Source organism: Motacilla alba, chromosome 1A, assembly GCF_015832195.1.
Source record: "Motacilla alba alba isolate MOTALB_02 chromosome 1A, Motacilla_alba_V1.0_pri, whole genome shotgun sequence".
NCBI classification, from domain to species: Eukaryota; Metazoa; Chordata; class Aves; order Passeriformes; family Motacillidae; genus Motacilla; species Motacilla alba.
In genome coordinates this window covers 60,221,452-60,239,295 of record NC_052031.1, presented here as the reverse complement: position 1 = coordinate 60,239,295, position 17,844 = coordinate 60,221,452, and the positions used below count along the sequence as shown (strand labels likewise).

The following is a 17,844-nucleotide window of genomic DNA, read 5'->3' as shown; positions in this document are numbered from 1 at the left end:
CAGAGCAAAGGTGAAGAAGTAAAAGCATGAGAGAAATTATTTGCAGAATGGCATCTTGGTTCCTGGGCCCTAGTGGCTGGGTATGGCCTTTTCCACTCACACAGCCTGCTTGATTTGCGAGGATGCTTTATGAACACCAAAGCATATTTTCTTGGCTTAGAATGATTTTCCACCAACTGTAGAACCAGCTGGATCTTTCTTTTTCAAGGTTTATCAAAGTCCAGTTGACTCTGGCCAACACTAGTCATTTAACTGCTAGTTAGTGATTTTGGTAAACTTTATATCTTGGTTCAAGACAGTGAGTCCTCACTGATTAACATCTCACACAGTGTTTATTCCTTTGAAGGTTTGTCTCTCTTAACTTACAGTTTCTGAAATGAAAAACTAGAAGCCTGTATTACTAATTAATAAAACAGTTCAAGTAAAACACAAGGCTGCACATTGCACACAGTTACTGGACATCTTCTGGGAAGGCTTAATTTTTCCAGGAAAAAAAAATCAATTGCCAGTTTCTTACATAATTTTCTGAGAATAGGTTAAGGCTTGTGAAAGCTGATGAGGCTACTCAGCACTAGAAGATATCTCAATTTTATGTGCCCATTGTTGATGGTTTAAGTGGAGACAACCTTTTCATACACATACAGCACTTTAAACTATACTGACTGAAAGGCTGAAATCCAAAATCCTCATGCTTTCTTTTAAGCTTGACCCAGAGGAAAACACCAGCAGAGTGAGTTAGGCACTAAAACTGCATGCCTTAACCTTAACCCTTAGTGAGTAAGAAACTTGAATCAGGATCCAGTACCAAGTTTAGCAACCACTTTCATCTGTATGTGCATTAGTGGCAACCCCAAATGCATAATCTGGTATGGCATTTCCATCTGCTCAAAACCAGTGATGAACAGTCCAGAGATTATTATTTGCTGAAACCATTCTAGTTATCAGTTAAAAATCTCACAGACACACCTGCTACCAGTGACCAGTGCTTTTTAAGTAATTACTAAAGAATTAAACACCATATCAAAGCTAGAAGAAATTTTTAAAAATGGTTATCTGGACTATTATTCCAAGACCCTAAACACAGATTCAATTTTAAGCTTGCAAACACAATTCTCAAATTTACCTTAAATCTGAGCTTGGTCAAATTAAGCATGTACAGAATCAGGTTTCTGGAGGTGTGCTGAAGGCTGTTCAGTGCAGTTTGGTAGGCCCAGCAGTCGAAATAAATAGCTGCTGTTGTGAATTCACATTTGAAAACTGACTCCACTATTCTACGCTCTCTGATATTTCACTTTCCTCAGGGATCACAGTGCTCCTAATCAAACTGGTAGGGACATATCTGTGCTCCTTGTCCTTCTAATCATGCAGACCTAGACCTGTATAGCAGGTTCTTTCATGAACATCATGAAAGCCTTTGGTGAAAAAGGTGTGGGAACTCTCTGGCTGCAGAGAAGGGACAGTGTGAAGCTCCTGTCACTCATGTGTAGCACTGCTCTGTCCTCCATTCATCCCCGTGTGGAAATCTGGCCCGTGCTGAAACCCTGGGATGAGTCACACTGTTTGGATACACCCACAGAACCAGGGATGGCAAAACTTCTATATAAATAGCATGCTAGTTGAGAAGAAACTGAAACCAAAACCAAAACAAACACCCTACACCTCACTATTTTAACTGGTTTTTGTTTTTTTTTTCCCCTCCAAATCCCCGCCAGGGAGGATGAGTTTGGAATTCAAGGTTAATAAAGCAATATCTGGAGACTGCTGTTCTCTGGTAGCCTGTCATTCATCCTGTCACCCATGCACAGACCTCCTTTTCTTGCTTGCAACAATAAAAAAATTAATTGCTATTTCCTAATTAATTTTGCTTTTCTTCTGCCTCTTGAGTTTTCCTAGCAACCATCAGCAGTGCAGACACAACTACTGGGGACACCAATCCCAGTGCAGTCAGCAAAGAACATTTTACACTTCAAGCATTTTCAGCCTCTTTTCCTTACGCAGGTTTCTAACCTATGAAAATTTCCTAACAAGAGCAGGATAGGATGGGCCCTTTTTCTTAATAGATGGTCACTTTGCAGGACAAGGTATTTTGCTAACAGGAAAATGTTATTAGTTCTGGCTGAGCAATGACTTTCACGATGTAGCATTTAATTAATAAATGAGATTTATATACACACAGTGAGCCATAAAATGGCAGTATGCTCCCAGAAGATTTTTTTGGTAATTAAATTTTATGTCATCCCAAGCATTATTCTCTGTGCTCAAAGGAAAATATTGACAGCTCCTCTTTTTAAATGTTTTTTATTTTGGACTCTACTGATAAACAGGGTACACTGCCAAAAACTACAAAAGAGAAATGAAAATATGATGTTAATGCTTTTGTAACATTACTTACTGTGGTGGCACAGTGGATGTCTTTCCATACATTGGCTTCCCTGGAGAGATCTGAGACTTCAAAAAGGTTATCAAGAATAACTTCCCCAATCATGTCATGTCTAGAAAATCTGTCAAAATCGTAAACACTGAAATGCAATTTCCTGTTGCTGAGTTGATCATAGGCTACAGGAAACTGAAAGGTTTCATCAAAGACTGGATTTAATGTCTTTCTGTGAACTCGTGTCTGAAACTTCTTTTTCCTATCTGGAAGCAGATAAATCTTAACGTAGGGATCGGATGTTCCTGTGAAGTCTTTAGCAGGCAGATCTAAGGCTTTGACAATTGTGACAGCCAGAAGTTCATTCTCATAGTCATACCGGAGAGTGAAGTTAAGTTTTCCACATGTTTTCACATCTTCTTGTTGCCCATCAGAATCCACAGACTTCTGTTTGTAGAGTTCTGGTTTTATTCTCCCAATGCTGGTTGTGGTCTCTCCCCTTTGCAAAACCGGGTCTGTCCCCATGTTAAAATCAACACTGGACACTTGCATCTGCCTTGGCAAGTGCCTCCTGAAGGAATTGTGCCTGCACACACACACACACACACACACAGACACACACAACAAGCCATGGTTATCTCTGGGAAAAGACCATCTCTTAATAGAAAATGTAAGAACAAATTAGTGAAAAGACTAAAAGAATTTAAAAATAGTCCTCTCCACACCCCCTTCAGTGTTTTGCAAGTGTTCAAGCATCCTTGAGAGGAAATGATCATTCAGAATTAATCTCTTGGCCCAGGAGACACCCACTGTCCCAGAAATAAATATATTTATAACTTTGCTTTCAGACTGTGCAGTTGAAACTGAAATCATGTTCTTCCACAGAACAAGTTGACAGTTCCATCATTGCATGATCCCACTCTGCTAGGGCCTGAGTAAAGTATGGTCAAACAGAAAAAAAATAAAACACTTGCAGAATTTTCATCAGTACTCTCTGGTTTTTTGGAGGCATTCCATGGTGGTTTTCCAATTAAATATTTACCAGCCTTCACACACATGGCCGTAAAAGGCACCTGAAAGGGAAATGCAGAGCTGTGTGTGGAGGTTTTTAGCACAGTGCTTTGCCATCCTGCAACATTTTATACACACTTGTTTGGTGTCTGCTACACTGAGGTGCAGGCTGCTTTTTCCAGAAGCACTGGGGATATTTTGTTCTGCTTGCAATGCATTTCAGAGTTTTGCCAACAATTTTCTGCCATTGCTTTTTTTTTTTTTTTTTTCCTTTTGTTCTCATGGTCTGTCATGCAGATTATTAGAAAGCTGATTCCTGTGCCACTAGCAAGAAGCAGTATGTTAAATTCCTTGCAATTGTGAATACAATGTTGCATAAACATACGTACTTATGGGCTTATCTTGGCTCATGAATCTGAATGGAAAGTTGTGCTGTTCCTACTAAGAGTGAAATCAAACCCCTGGCATGCCATACAACCTTAGAGTAGTACAAAAACACTGGACAAAAAGCTTCACAGCATTTATCAGCAGCAGATGCCATTATGACTACACTATCCAGTTTATTTTTTAGGCATTTTCACATTTCCTTGGTACTTCCCTACCCCAACAATCTGTGCTGCAGAAGCTTACCACCTCCTCCTGTGAGCACACTTAGTTGCCACTAAAGAACAATCCAATTGCCAGAATTTCCTCTGCTTTTTTGCAATCAATTGCTTATTAATGCCACATGTAGCCTTGCTTTATTTCTTGGTTTCCCTGTGGTGTTGTATTCTGAAAACAAGAGGTGTCACAGCTGTGTGTTTCTTTCTTTAAAACAGAAATGCAAATTGTCCATTTGAAAGCAACCAGGACTCATTTCATAGATATTATTTGTATTTTTGCTGTAAGTGTAGAGGTTGCAGAAGGCAAGAAGCACAAAACTGCCGCCGTTCAGCTGAGCAGAGATACAAGAGAGTAATCTGCAGCTATTAAATAATAGACAAGAACGTTTCCCCTTTCAGCTGTTTCAGTCCTGCTAGGTGCAGGGAGCAGTCCTAGCTCAACACAAGAACAGGGCAGGGAGAGCTACATAGTCTAGATTTGAAGTAGCTCAAAAAACCCCAGGTGTTTGGATGTCAAATTTAGATAAGCACTACACTTGGCCTCTCTTTCTTTACAGATAGACAAGTGGAAAGATTTTCTTCTTAAATGTTAAAACTCCCTGAATTCATAGTGTCTATTTTCCACATTGGAATGGAGTGAGGAATGAAAAGGCCCTGAGTGGTCAGAAAAGTAGGATATTGTCCTCAGGGAGTTTCACAGCTGTTCTCATGCTTTTGCCTCCAAGAAGCACAAGACCTCATGGGTGAGCCAAACATGGGGAAGGGGCTGAACTCCACCCAAAATGCAGCACAATAAATTCTTGAGCAGGCAGCAGTTTAGGGACTATCTTTTTAGTATCTTTGACTCCTAATGAGGTCCAGGCAGACCTGTGTTACTGCTGCTTCTGTCAGTGCTAAGGAAACCTGTGCAGAGAGGCCTTCCTGAGTGCTCCTCACACCTGCAGCTGTACTACTGAGATGCCCAGATGATCACAGAGTCATAGAACGGTTTGAGTCAGAGAGGACCTTATAGATGATCCACTTCCAATCCCCCTGCCATGGGAGATTGTGTTCAAACCCTGTTGTACATAAACAATGGCTAAAACTGCCTTTGCAGGGGAAACAATGAAGCTGATTATACAACATCAGTTTGAGCAGAAACAGGCACATGACAAATTCTCCCTTGCATTTTTGACAACCTGGGTTTATGCGAGTAAAAGCAATATATGAGACCTAAAATCCATGATTTCTAAGGTATAAGCTTTCTTTTCAATCTTCAGACTTCATGCACTTCAGATCCTCTACCGAATTGTTGTGAGATGTCGCTAAGTAAAAGAATGCATTTGTATGGCTGTTCCCTGTGGGAATCAGCAGCACTTTTGCTCTAGTAAGCCAAAGTCCTAATTACACGGTGCCTAGTATCTGTTCTGAGTCACAGCATTTCACCAAGACAGCTAATTGGTCTGCTAATTATTAAGATGTTTCATTGTTGTCATGGCAATATATTTATCTTCCTTTGTTCTGCAGTAACAAAGGGATTAGTGACTGTGATAATGAAATACATGGATGTCAGAAAATCAGGCTGTTAAAATGTGGCAGAGCTACCAACAGATGCAAATCCAGGTATGTCAACCTCTACTGACTCTTACATGCAGCACTCCTATTGTAGATTTGCCTTCCATGACAGAACAAATGCATTTTGAGTACCAGCAAATCTGTATGTAAATGTAATATAAAACTGTATTTCCATGGGCATGACACTATGAAGCTGACTTCTAACTCAGTAAGACTGCCACATCTGTGACAAAAGGGAGAGATAAGATGCTGTTTATGATATGACTTGAGATTTACAAGAGTGACTTGGGTCTAGCTTTCCTAGATGGCATTAGAGCAATCTTTTGGCCCAAATCCAGAAAAGAGCGTGATCACTGGTGATATTTAGACAGAACAAAAGCTTCTGCTTGAAAATACTAAAATCAATGGATATGTTTGTTTTTCTTTAACCTTAACAAACCCAAGCACCTCACTTTTGCCTTCATGCCTCTTGGAAACTGACTGGCTCAACGTGTTCCTCTCCAGCTGACACTAAAGAGCAAAAAGCATGTTCTTAGAAAGTACAGGTGAATGCTTGAAGAATGGATTTCCATAGAAGCAATAAGCTATACTGCAAAATGCTATCACTAGTACTAATACTATCACTAATACAAAATACTATCAAAATACTAAGTGTGGGAGAGGGTGGTTCTCAAAAACACAGAGCAAAATTATTTGCAAATGAGCACCACTGCTGCAGTTGTGCTGTAGTGGTTAATTGGTATTAAGGACTAAAGAGCTTTTAACAAACAGGTCTTTTCATATTATCAGGGACTATGAAAAATATGTAGTTATAACTAAACAGAAATGAATCATTCCCCCATACTAACATGTCTCTGTGCTAATGTACAGTCTAAAAAATGTGATCAGGCACATTTGACTGTTGCTCTGATTGGCTTATTAAAATACTCATGCTTCAATTACAATTGCTTAATATGGATTCATTTATTTTATTAAGAGCTGATGGCTGCATGAAGCCATCACAAAACTGGTTACAACCCTTTAATTTGCCCCATTTCAGGTGAGCTCAGTGTACAGGAGACAATCCAGACAGCAAACATTCCTCTCAGACCCTTTGTCAATGGAATACATTTAGGAGAGGGTGCATCTGAATCCCTCAGGACTCCTGAGGACAACAAAGCAGTGCTCATTGAAAATGGTGCAAGAGAAGTTGTGCTACCTCTGCCTTGGCTTCTTTTTATTTAGAGGCTCCCAGTCAAGGACACCAGAGCAAGGTTTCAGTCATTTTGCTGGTACATTGTTGCCAGCTGGGTTTAACACAGAAAAAAGGAGTAATTCAGAAAGCTGGTCTAAATGCCCAGCCTCATTCTCATATATGATATTCTTGACAGCAGCAATTAATATGGGCTGTTAAGTAAGGACTCCCTTAAGGCAGGCAGGGTGTAGATAAAATGTGTTTACAAACAGAAAGATCACAATTTCTGAGTAATTTTTATGGCACTTGTCATTCTAAATATGTTATGTAAAAGGATGCAGAATTTTTCACCAAACTCTAAAAGAAGGTGATGTTTCCAAACCCTGCTACTGATTGGCTGTGGTGGGACAATCAAAGCACAGGAACTGTCCCTTTCAGAGGAGATTTAACCCTGATAATCTTGAGAAGCTAAAAAGAAATCTCCCTTACAAAGTTGCAGAAGGACTGGTATTGATAGGAGGTTTTACTTATGTAAAACTGTCCTTGGCTTCACAAATATTTTGTATTCATTTAGATCCCTGTCCAAATAATTCCAGAGACCTGTGAGAATATTTTCTCTGCCTGAAGTAGATCTGGAGCATATCCCTGGAACTTCTTTCTTCCCCTATAGTACAACTGGGACTATTCAAGTCCATTTTCCAGCCAGCTATTTCTTCTGTCTATTCAGGAGGTCAGACAGTCTGAATACTTGGATTTGATGGATAAACTCTTTCAGTTAATATCCTTTTAGGCAGCAGAGAGCTGGGTAATGGGTTTGCCATGCTAAACTGTACCAATTTTTGTTCCTCTGTGTTTAGTGCAACAGTTACAAGTTCAGAATTATCTGAGTGTTGTGGGAATGTTCCTCAGTGTTTGGATGCTGTGCTCCAGTTCTAAGCAGATGGATACAGTAGCAGGAACCAGGCATAGCCAGGGTAATGTGGCTTAAAGCCAGCTGGACAGTCTCATAATTCAGGAGATGCTTGGGCTGCTAAAGTCAGTCAGACCTCCTCTGGCTGGAGTGCTCTCATTTTGGGAGCTTCATGTGCCTTCCTCCTGGCTGGTCCATGAGGTTGAAATAGCTGAGAAAAAGCACTTGAGCACTCACTGCCACAACCAGTGCACTGAGCTGGCAAAACATTGCCTTTAGGGCTCCCAGGAGGCCAGCAAAGAATGTGCCAGCTCAGTGTAAAGCATGTGTCTTCTCCTCCTTTTGCCTCTAATTATTGTGAATGTGAGCCCTTTTTTGTTTGTTTGTTTGCTTGGGTTTAGTGGGTTTTCTCATGTGGTTGATTTTGGGATTTTTTTTTTTTTTTTTTTTTGTAGTATGTGTTTCCTTAGCAAACAGCATTTTGAGAAAAATGCTACACAGTATCTGTACTGTAACTTATGGCATTACACAATACTTCAGGTGCCTCTTTTAGCCTTAATTTTACCAATCTTTGCTTATAAAACAATCCCCTTTTTATTTCAGGATTTGATCTTTGCAGTTCATTGTTTGTTTCCATGCATTGAATTCACTGACAGTGTTTGAAGAAAATCCCATTTGAATCTGTAGGTCTCTGCACGTCTTCACTGCTTTTCAATAAAAAGTGGCATCTAATGCAAAATTAAAGTTTGTGTCCTCCACATACTAAAGAAACCACTAAGGAATGCAGCATGCTTTTATTTATGGACCTATATGGAGTCTGTACAGGTTTCGGATCAGTCCATAAGGATCTGTATTTTTAGACTGGAGTTTTAATTCCTTCATAATCAGCAAACCATGTCTTCAGAAAATGTGCCATCATTTATTTGGTTGAAAGGGAAACTTTCATCTGCAAAAACAACTGATATATCTATAAAAAAACTCTGTGAAAATCCAGACTTGCAGTTATTTTAAAAAACACTGAAATATGTTTTTCTGTAATCAAAACTCAAAAGGGAAATGCCTAAAGTGGCAACAGCTATCTTTACAAAGTAGTAGAAGATGTAGATTTCACTTTCATATGTTAAAATGATTATGTAACTGAAGGTACGCTAAATGTTTCAGAATATTCTGTCCAAAGAACAATGTGGCTTCACATTCACATTCACATGACTGATGTTTTACCCATAACTTCTAAGAAACCTGTGAATAATCCAGGATCCTGGAAATTTTCAGCAGTGTTCCTGCTCTACTTGTTCCTGGGAAAGGTGCCACAAGTGCGAGTGCCTCTGACCTACCTTGATGAGGACGTGGGCTCCGTGATCTGCCTCTGCATCCGAGCATGTCTGATCAGGTGCTCCTTCAGCGCGTTCTGGACCTCTGCTGGTATATCAGGTGAAGTGTGGCTGATTTTCAGCGCAGCTTCGAGCACCTTGGTTGTAGCTTTCCCATTTTCTTTGACTTCCTTTTTCTCGCTGTTCTCCAAAACCTCCGTGGGAGCGCTGGAGTTGCTCTGCGGGACATTACTGGCACTGGAGGTGAGAGGTTTGCTCCTCCAGCAGGGCCAGCACAGCTTCCAAAAGACAAAAAGTGAGACCACCAGCAAGGCGAGCCCACAGAAACTGACGACCACTGCTAAGAGACTGACTGAGACATCTGCAAGGAATTAGAAACAAAAAGCATCGTGACAGACAAACATACAGAGAAAAAAAAATTTTAAATGACACAGGCAAGGAGATATTTTATTATTATTTTTATTATTATGTCTGTGTAGAGCGTTAAAGTCCTACTAAAAGTTGTGAGTTCTTTTTTTCTTTTTCCTTTTTGATATCCAAGCCTGTACCTTTAAGATGTTATTATTTTCTAATATCTGTTTCACAAACATTCCTTTAGTTCTTCAGGCCAAGGGCCAGTATGTGTACCATTCACCACATCCTTGGACATCCTTCTCAGGAATTTTCCTGCTCAGGAAGTAAGGAAACAATCCCTAAACCTCCCAGCCATTGCTGGCTAAGGATGTTGAGATCAGTAGATAAAAGAAATACTGACCTAGTTTGCTAAAGCAACGTTATTATAATCAAACAACAAATATCCTCACTGAGATTTAAAGCAAACATGAGAATTCTGTTCCCAAATCTAGATTTCCAATTTTGAAAACAAGCACCTATACAGACAGCCTACTCCTTATGGGTAATGTACACATCCCTTTGCTTACTGGCTTCAGATGGAGGACACAGATGCTGAAAACATCAATAACTTTAATTTCAGTAAGAGGTTGTTGATGCTTAGTTTTTTAGAACATATATTTAGACCATCAAGAACACGTTGATGGAGAAGTTGAGCCACAGTCAACATTTTCTATCAGTACACATGAAGACAGATTAGATCTAAACTGCTAGGCTGATGCACAAATTTTTTTGAGATTTTTTTGTGCCAACTGCTTCAGAAACATTTTAAACCCTAACATTTAGGCGTAAATAGGAACAAGATAAAGTCTGTCATAAATGAGAGATTTCTGTGGTTAAATCATCAGCTCTGGACTAAGGCTGTGTCAGACCAAGATAGCAGAGATATATCAGTATCTAAAATGTGCTTGTGAAAATGCAGCTGGCTTCAGAGAACACAGTGAAATGCCCCGAGCTGTACAGAGATCATGCTGTACACTGAGCTACTCCGGCTGCCCTGTGTTTGACTTTTGCTGCCAAAACTGCTTAGAATATCCAATGGCCTGGCCAGAGATAGGAGAACAGATTTCATAGCAACAAAATTCCACAGACACAGACGAATTTTACGAGATGGTGGATCACCAGGACTGCCAGTTGAGCCCTAATGAGGAGTTTTATTCTATGTGGCATGTTTCCATTTGATTTTTCCAGTATCCTGTAACATTATAACCAAAAAATCCTTTTCCTTTTCAAAACAGCCTTTTATATGCCTTGAAACTACTCACTAAGCCCTGCTTAAATATCCCTCAAGAAATGGCTGCTGCTGTTTGTTACAACAAGTTGTGACAGTTTAACAGCTAATACTTTGTATCCATAACTCCAGGCTACAGGCTACTCAACTGGATCGCTGGAAAAAAGCAAAGAGAGTTTGAGCATATTTTTATAGATTTTCACATGAGCAAAAAGATATGGATTAGCTCTATGAAACAGTATGTACCTCACTAGTGCTTATGAGAATTGAAGACGGAAAGATGAAGATAGAAAGCTGAAGGTGAAAATTTGGGAATGTTTTCTTTATTAATATATAATATCCAGACGCATGTCTCAGCAACAAACACTGAACTTACAGACCACTCCTCATGAAAACGTGTGAGAAAAGCAAAAATGTATCAAAAATGTTGTAGTCTGGAGATCATACCCTTCCAGCCAATTCCTAGCCATGGATCAGGAATTACAATTGGTAAATGATACTCTTAGTGGGTGGTTTGGATGTGCCCTTCTGTTTCAGCAGATGACAGACATTAATAGCAAGGAGAGAGGCTCTTGCATGACCTCAGCTCCAGGAAATGGTCTGTAGTGGGTTGATTGACAGATGCCAGAGGATCATCAAAGCTGCTCTGTCAGCCCCCTGCTCAGATGGACAGGGGAAAAAATATAACAAAAAAGATTGTGGGTTGAGATAAGGACAGGGAGAGATCACTCAGCAACTACTGTCATGGGCAAAACTGCCTTAACTTGGGGAAATAAATTTATTACCAATCAAATCAATGGTGACTAATAAAACCAAACCATAAAACACATTTCTGCACTCCCCCCTTCTGGCGCTCAGCTTCACTCCTGCTTTCTCTGCCTCCCCCTCCAGCAGCACAGGGGGATGGGCAATGAGGCTGCATCACTTCACACATTGTCTCTGCTGCTCCGTCCTCTTCAGGACTCCTCACGCTCTTGCCCTGCTGCTCTCCTGCAGTGCGTGGTCCCTGCACAGGAGCCAATCCTGCACAAAGGTCAGTGGGAATCCTTCCCACGCACTGCTCTCAGGGTGTCCCTTCCGCTGGGAGCAGACCTTTGGGAGCACATTGCTCCAGCACGAGCCCACTGCAGGGTCAGGAATCTTGCCAGCAAACCTGCTCCAGTGAGGGATCCTCTATCTTTCCACAGGTCCACAGATCCTGCCAGGAGCCTTCTACAGGTTGGGCTCCTCACAGAGTCACGGCCTCCTTGGGAATTCACCTGCTTTGGGATTGGGATGGGCTGCAGCAGTGAAGACCTGCAGTGGGAGGCACCTCACTCACACCTGGAACTCCTCCTCCCCTCCTTCTTCACAGACCATGGTGTCTGCAGAGCTCTTCCTCACAAACTCTCACTCCCCTCCTCTAGCTGCTGATGCACAGCAGATTTTTTTCTCCCTTCTTAAAAACATTTTCCCACTACCCCTGTGTCTGGGGGGCTCAGCCTAGGCCATCTGGATCCAGCTGGCCTTGGCTCTGTTGGACATGGGAGAAGCTTCCAGAAGCTTCTCACAGAAAGCCCTCCCTCCTGCCACAAAAACGTGGCCAGGCAATCCCAATGCAATATCAAAAGTGAATTTAATATATTCATACATAGGTAGGCCTCCCTGAAGAACCTTCTTTGATAGATTGAACCAGACCAATTGTCAGACAACCTGGCCAATTTTTTTTTCTCTTCTCAAGGTGTGGCAAAAAGTGAAACTCTTGAAAATGTTGATGGTCTGCCAGAAATAAATAAAAATTAAGAAAAAAAAGAGAGAAGAGAACAAAAAATCAATTCAATTTTGGGTGATTTGCAATATTGCCAGGTCCATTTAGGGACAGTTGGCATAATTAAGTTATATTTTGAGAGGAAGACTTTCAGAACTGAAAATTGTAGGCTTTTTTTTCCATTTGGAAAATGTTGAAGGAGGATGTTTTAACAACTTTGAAACTGCTGGAAACGTTTCAAAACCAGAAATATGAAAATTTATCCCTTCCAGCAGAGCTTCAATTTGATGAATAGATACTATCAGCTGAAAAACATTGCATCAAAGCATTTCTAGCCAATTCTAATTTAAGTTTTTCACTGCAAGACATTTTTCAAGCCTTCAAGTAACTTCTTGTCTCCTTTCAACACCTACTCCTGTACTTCAACTTTCTCTAAGTTGTTTTTCTGGATTTCCATTAAGCTACTTCAAAGTTGAAAGAGCTCCCAAAATCTTTACAGAAAATATGTTTTATATCTGTAAAATAATCCCATGAAATACCTAAAGTCTCCCAAGCAGAGATAAGGAACTAATTCTGTAAACAGTTGTAGTCTCAATTTTTTTTGCTATTTTATTAATAAATTAAACAGCCTCACATATTGAATTTCATAGTGCAACAAATACAGGAAATATTTGAATTGCAAGAATAATTACCAAAAAATAGTTCATTACGAAAAACTACTTGATTACATTTATTGCCACAATTGCTAAAACACAATCACTATGCCATGAAATAAAAATTGACATACAAAGCATATTGTTCAATGCCTTTCCTTCTGTCGGTCACTCAACTGGGCAATTATGAGACATTTGTTGTTATGTGAAGAGTGAACTCATCTGAAGAGCAATCAGACACTCTGTGTGTTAGGCTGGATATGCCTCTTATGTCAAGGTTTTATAGGAAGTTTGGTTGAAGAGTGTAGAACACTAAGAGGAAGTTCTGAAGACTTGGAGCTTCTTCACATCCCTGCCAAGGAATCCTGACTGGGAAGAAAAATGGGTACTGAAGGATGGATTTGCCTCAGACCAGGGTTGCACTTCACATACAAAAGTGTTATTTTAAGATATAGAGCTGGTGACAAATTCAAAGACTACCTAAGTTTTTAAGGGCAGAGGAGATAATGCTGGGGCAACACTAATTGTCAACATTGTGAATAATGTTCTCACTGGTCCAAAAGAAAACAAAAACAATCTTGAATAACTCTTTCTGAACTGGTAATTGCAGATTGTCTGCAATGATTTAGATTTGCACAGAACAGGACATCCCTCTGAAAATTCAGAAATATTTCAGAATTATGCATTTCCCATTGTTGTTCTCATGCTTGGTGTACTCAGGAATGTTAAGAAATTTTTTTTTTCACACCATCCCCTTCTGGTCAGTGGAAGATCTTCCAATGACTTCATTTCACTCTTGGTGAACTTGCTTTACTGATGTTTGTCCTAAAAGTTGTGTTTCTAGTCTTAATAAAATTTAGTAACTGAAAGCATCCCGTTTCCTCAAGGTTTTGTATCTAAAACTACTCTTTAAAAATATGAAATTTTGGACAATTTTATATATCTCATTTAAGAAAGGCGTGTCTATTAAGAAGCCTTAAAAATTCTCTGTATTTTTATAAACATTCTCCGATATATTTCTACCATAAAAGTCTCCTTGATAGCCAGCCTTTTGCATCAGGCAAGTACTTCAGAAACATCCCCATGTGTTGCTTTTTTTTTTTTTTTTTTTTTCCTTTTCTGGATGTTAGGTAATATCTTGAGCATTGGGTTTGGTACTGTGGATTTCAGAAAGTTTTTGTTTGGAACTTACCTCAGAAAAGTTCTGCCCATGGATCCATTTGCAAACATGCACATTGGCAGACTTCCATTTCAAAACCGAATTAAGGTCACTTATATTTTAGGCAGCATATGCCTCATGAGGCTGAATTTGGAAAAACGTACTCCACAAACCCATGATATTGAATGGAGACAGAAACACCACACAGTGCTGTGTTGTGGATGCCCAGGTGTGTGAGGGTCAGACACATCTGATACGAACCGCGTTAAAGAGAATGGATTCTTCCCAGAAAAGGAGCAGGGGTGAAAAAAACACCTGGGGAAGGGAGGGATCTAGTCTCTTCTGGCCCATTTCTTTGTCTGATCATCTGATCTTGGTTCTCTTAAGTATTTAAAGGACACAGTCTGCAATCTACATTTAAACATATTTTTCTTTAACTTTGTTCTCTTGTTCATCAAGCCACAAGGTACTTCATCTTTTCCATAATAAAAGAACTCTTGTGTATGTAATACCAGGAGTCAGCTCAATCAGATAAAGTAATGTCTCTGATTTTCTAGGATTTGAAGGGAAGCAGGGTCCTTATAAATTATAAAAGTTCTGGGGCGAATAAATCTCCCCTATTCCCATGTAGATGAACTAGTTGGTTCAACCCATCATTTCTGCTGTTAGGTTTCCTTGGGGAAATTTTAAGCACATAAAAACTTGCTGGTATTAATTTTTACTCTGCATTAGCAGATCTTCCACAATTACCCCTGTCTCATCCAAATCCCTTCAGGTGGGGACACGATGCTCTAGCATGCCTCAGAAAGTGGCAGGTGCAGAGTCTTGTATTTTCTCTCTCAATCTGAACCTGTCAAAACACCTGACTTAGATATCAAATGGCAAAAAAGCCTTTCACTTAAAAGAGTAGGTGTGACCTCCTCTCCTGTTCCCATGGAGAAGCATCCTTAGAAGATCTTCCTCAGACTTTTAGTCTGGCCTTATTGTGAATGTGTTCCCTCCCTGTTAATTCATTCTGGTATCTGAATTTGTTCCACACAGCCACCACCATCTTCTGGCTGGTAGATCACTTCTTAATGCTAACAGAACTCTGTGATAGCTTTTTTTTCCTGACAGGAGGGGAGCCAAATGGATTCAGGGATCACTGTTTTTTATTACACGATCACAGCATGCAGAATTATTAATCTCTTGTCAAAATCAATTTTTCTAAGCTATATTAGACATGATGGGTCTCACTTTTGCCTGGCTGGGTCTGTAAATTATTGGTCTTCACTCTTAAGGCTCTTTCTGGCCTACATGCTTTTCTGCTTGTTGACTCTCACTTAATCTCAACAGGAGGGACTCTCTGCTAGACCCACACCTGCCCATTTAGCTTTCCATTAAAAGAAAAAAAAAACACCAAAAACTACAGCCTTGTGCTTGATCCAGCGCAGTTCTCACACTTTTAAGGATATCTTTGCATCTGCAAAAAGCTCTCACTGTCCTCTTTCAATTAGAACACACCAGGAGCTCCCTGGGCTGCTGTTCAGCACAAGCCCACCATAAACCGTAAGGAGGTTCATGCAGCTCAAGTGTCATCTTTGAATTGTCATGGCTATGTTTATTCTTACCCAGAATTATATAACAAACATCTCACACATATGACAGGACCCAGGGAAACACTATGTCTCTTCATCCTCTTTACAGATTTGTTCTCCAGATGGTATCAATCTTTCTGTATTTCCCCCCTGTATTTCATTATGAAATGTGTATAGAGTAAGAGTCTTTGGTAAACCTCTTGTTTTTTTTTCTGTGTATTGCTGCTGTCTGCATTGTTGTGACTGCCTTCACATTTGCTGTAAATAAGTCTGGTCTCAGTAGTACGTTTACCCCCCTGTTTTTGCCTTTATGCTGCTGAATTAGATGCAGCACTGGTTTTCACAGCTTATTAACACTGATTTTGTAAGTTATGTTTTTTAGTAACCCTGCACTTTTTTTTCCCACCAAGCCTTATTTCTCTGATTATAACATTGATCTAACCAGGTGAGGAAGTGTATGGCAAATTATATGGTTGGCCTGTAAACTGTTAAAATGTTTATTATTTGCTTTTCTCACATTCCCCCGTAGCAGAGACAGTTTCATTTCTCTGTAACAGAATGTTCACTTGTTTCACACAACAGTTACTTTGTCACAAAGAAAAATGCTCCTTTCTTGTATGACAGTCTGGTCACAGTACCCTTCACCTTTGTCCAAGCCATTTCTCATCTCTTTCATGCTTTGGCACAGCTGAGCAGAATTTACAAGCACTCTATGGGGTAAATCTGTTCTTCCCCCTCCCCTAAACGGATCCAGGCCGTGCAAGCATAGCCACAGCTCGCACTGCTTGCGGATGTGTGTGCACTGTGTGCATGAGCACAGCGTGTTCAAAGGAACCAGGACTAAATGTAAACGAAATCAGCTGCCATCCAGCAGGCTGAGAGCTGTCAGAGAAGCCTCTGACAGCCAACAGGAGGCACATGGCAGCTACAGCAGGAGGACACAAGGCAGTGCTCTTCGTGGAGGAGTGAGTCTGTATTACAGACTGGCCATGTGCAGTATGCTCCAGTGCTTTCTTACTCCCCTTCTACTTTTATAGCAAACTGTCATTCAGGGGTGGGTTAAAAACGTGGTAGGTTAAACTTTTATCTTAACAAAATTACTGTCAGTAGAATATTTACATGAATAACAAATGATCCCCTAGAAGCTGATGCTCTTTGCCTGGTCAACTTTCAAAAATCAATTGTCTGACAAGCAAAGGAGAAAGAGTGACCATCACTCTCAAGATATTCACCACCCACTCTAGTGGGCTAAAATATGCCCTCAGTGTTTATAGCAGAGCTGTGTTTCCAGCTCTGTAATAAACATTTGTCACCCATGGGAACTGATAATGAGAGAGTTAAGTTTTGCATGACCAGCAGGCCTAAAAAAAAGGCAAAGAGCACAAGGTACCCACCATTTGCAGAGGACATAAAATGAATTTTAAACATGTGTCCCTAGAGCAGAATGTCCAAACTCCTCTCATTATGCTGTATGCAATTGGCTTAATCTTCAGAAATGCTCACAACTGGGACCTTTGATGTGCTTGGTTCCACTGAAAATGAGGAGGGATGCTTAGCTGGAAAAAATTAATTGGAGTCCTTCATTATTGAGATAACCTGGGTGAAGATGCCAGTATAACCACACTGCTTATATGAGTTTGGGACAGTTACAGAAAATTAATAATTTAATAAGTTTAGAGATAAATTTTATTATGTGAAATCCTGCACATCCAGCTCCCATTTATTTTCCACCCTAACTCTCATAATTGATATTTTAATTATTTTGTCCAAATGTACTGGAGGTGTAAAATAAAAACAAAACAGCTGCACATCTAATCGTCCATTTTGACAAAAATGGTATAACTTTCAGAAGAAAGCTTACAGTCATCTAATCATACAGAGGTATTATAAACCTAAACAGCTTCCTAATCTTTTCACTTGAGCATTCCCCTGAGATGAGCAAATTAATAGTACTTGTCATTACTGGGGCAGAAAATATAACAGCAGATGTCTATATCCACTTGTCTAAAGTTCTTAGAAATTTACAAAATTTTCTACCTCATGAAGATTATTTGCTATGAGTTCTGTAGATTGATTGTTCACTACACTAAATATGATTACCCCTTCTTGACCCAAGTAGTGAGCAGTAATGGAG

The 17,844-nt window shown here is 40.0% G+C and overlaps 1 protein-coding gene across 1 annotated transcript in view; it reads right to left on the bottom strand.

The window, feature by feature from the left end:
- SYT10 (synaptotagmin 10) overlaps positions 1-17,844 on the bottom strand; it is a 44,877-nt gene that overhangs the window by 23,278 nt on the left and 3,755 nt on the right. The window contains exons 2-3 of the mRNA XM_038154710.1: positions 8,957-9,314; positions 2,393-2,957 (exon numbers count right to left, since the gene is read on the bottom strand). Coding sequence (XP_038010638.1) covers positions 2,393-2,957; positions 8,957-9,314 — 923 coding nt within the window. The remainder of the gene's footprint in view (positions 1-2,392; positions 2,958-8,956; positions 9,315-17,844) is intronic.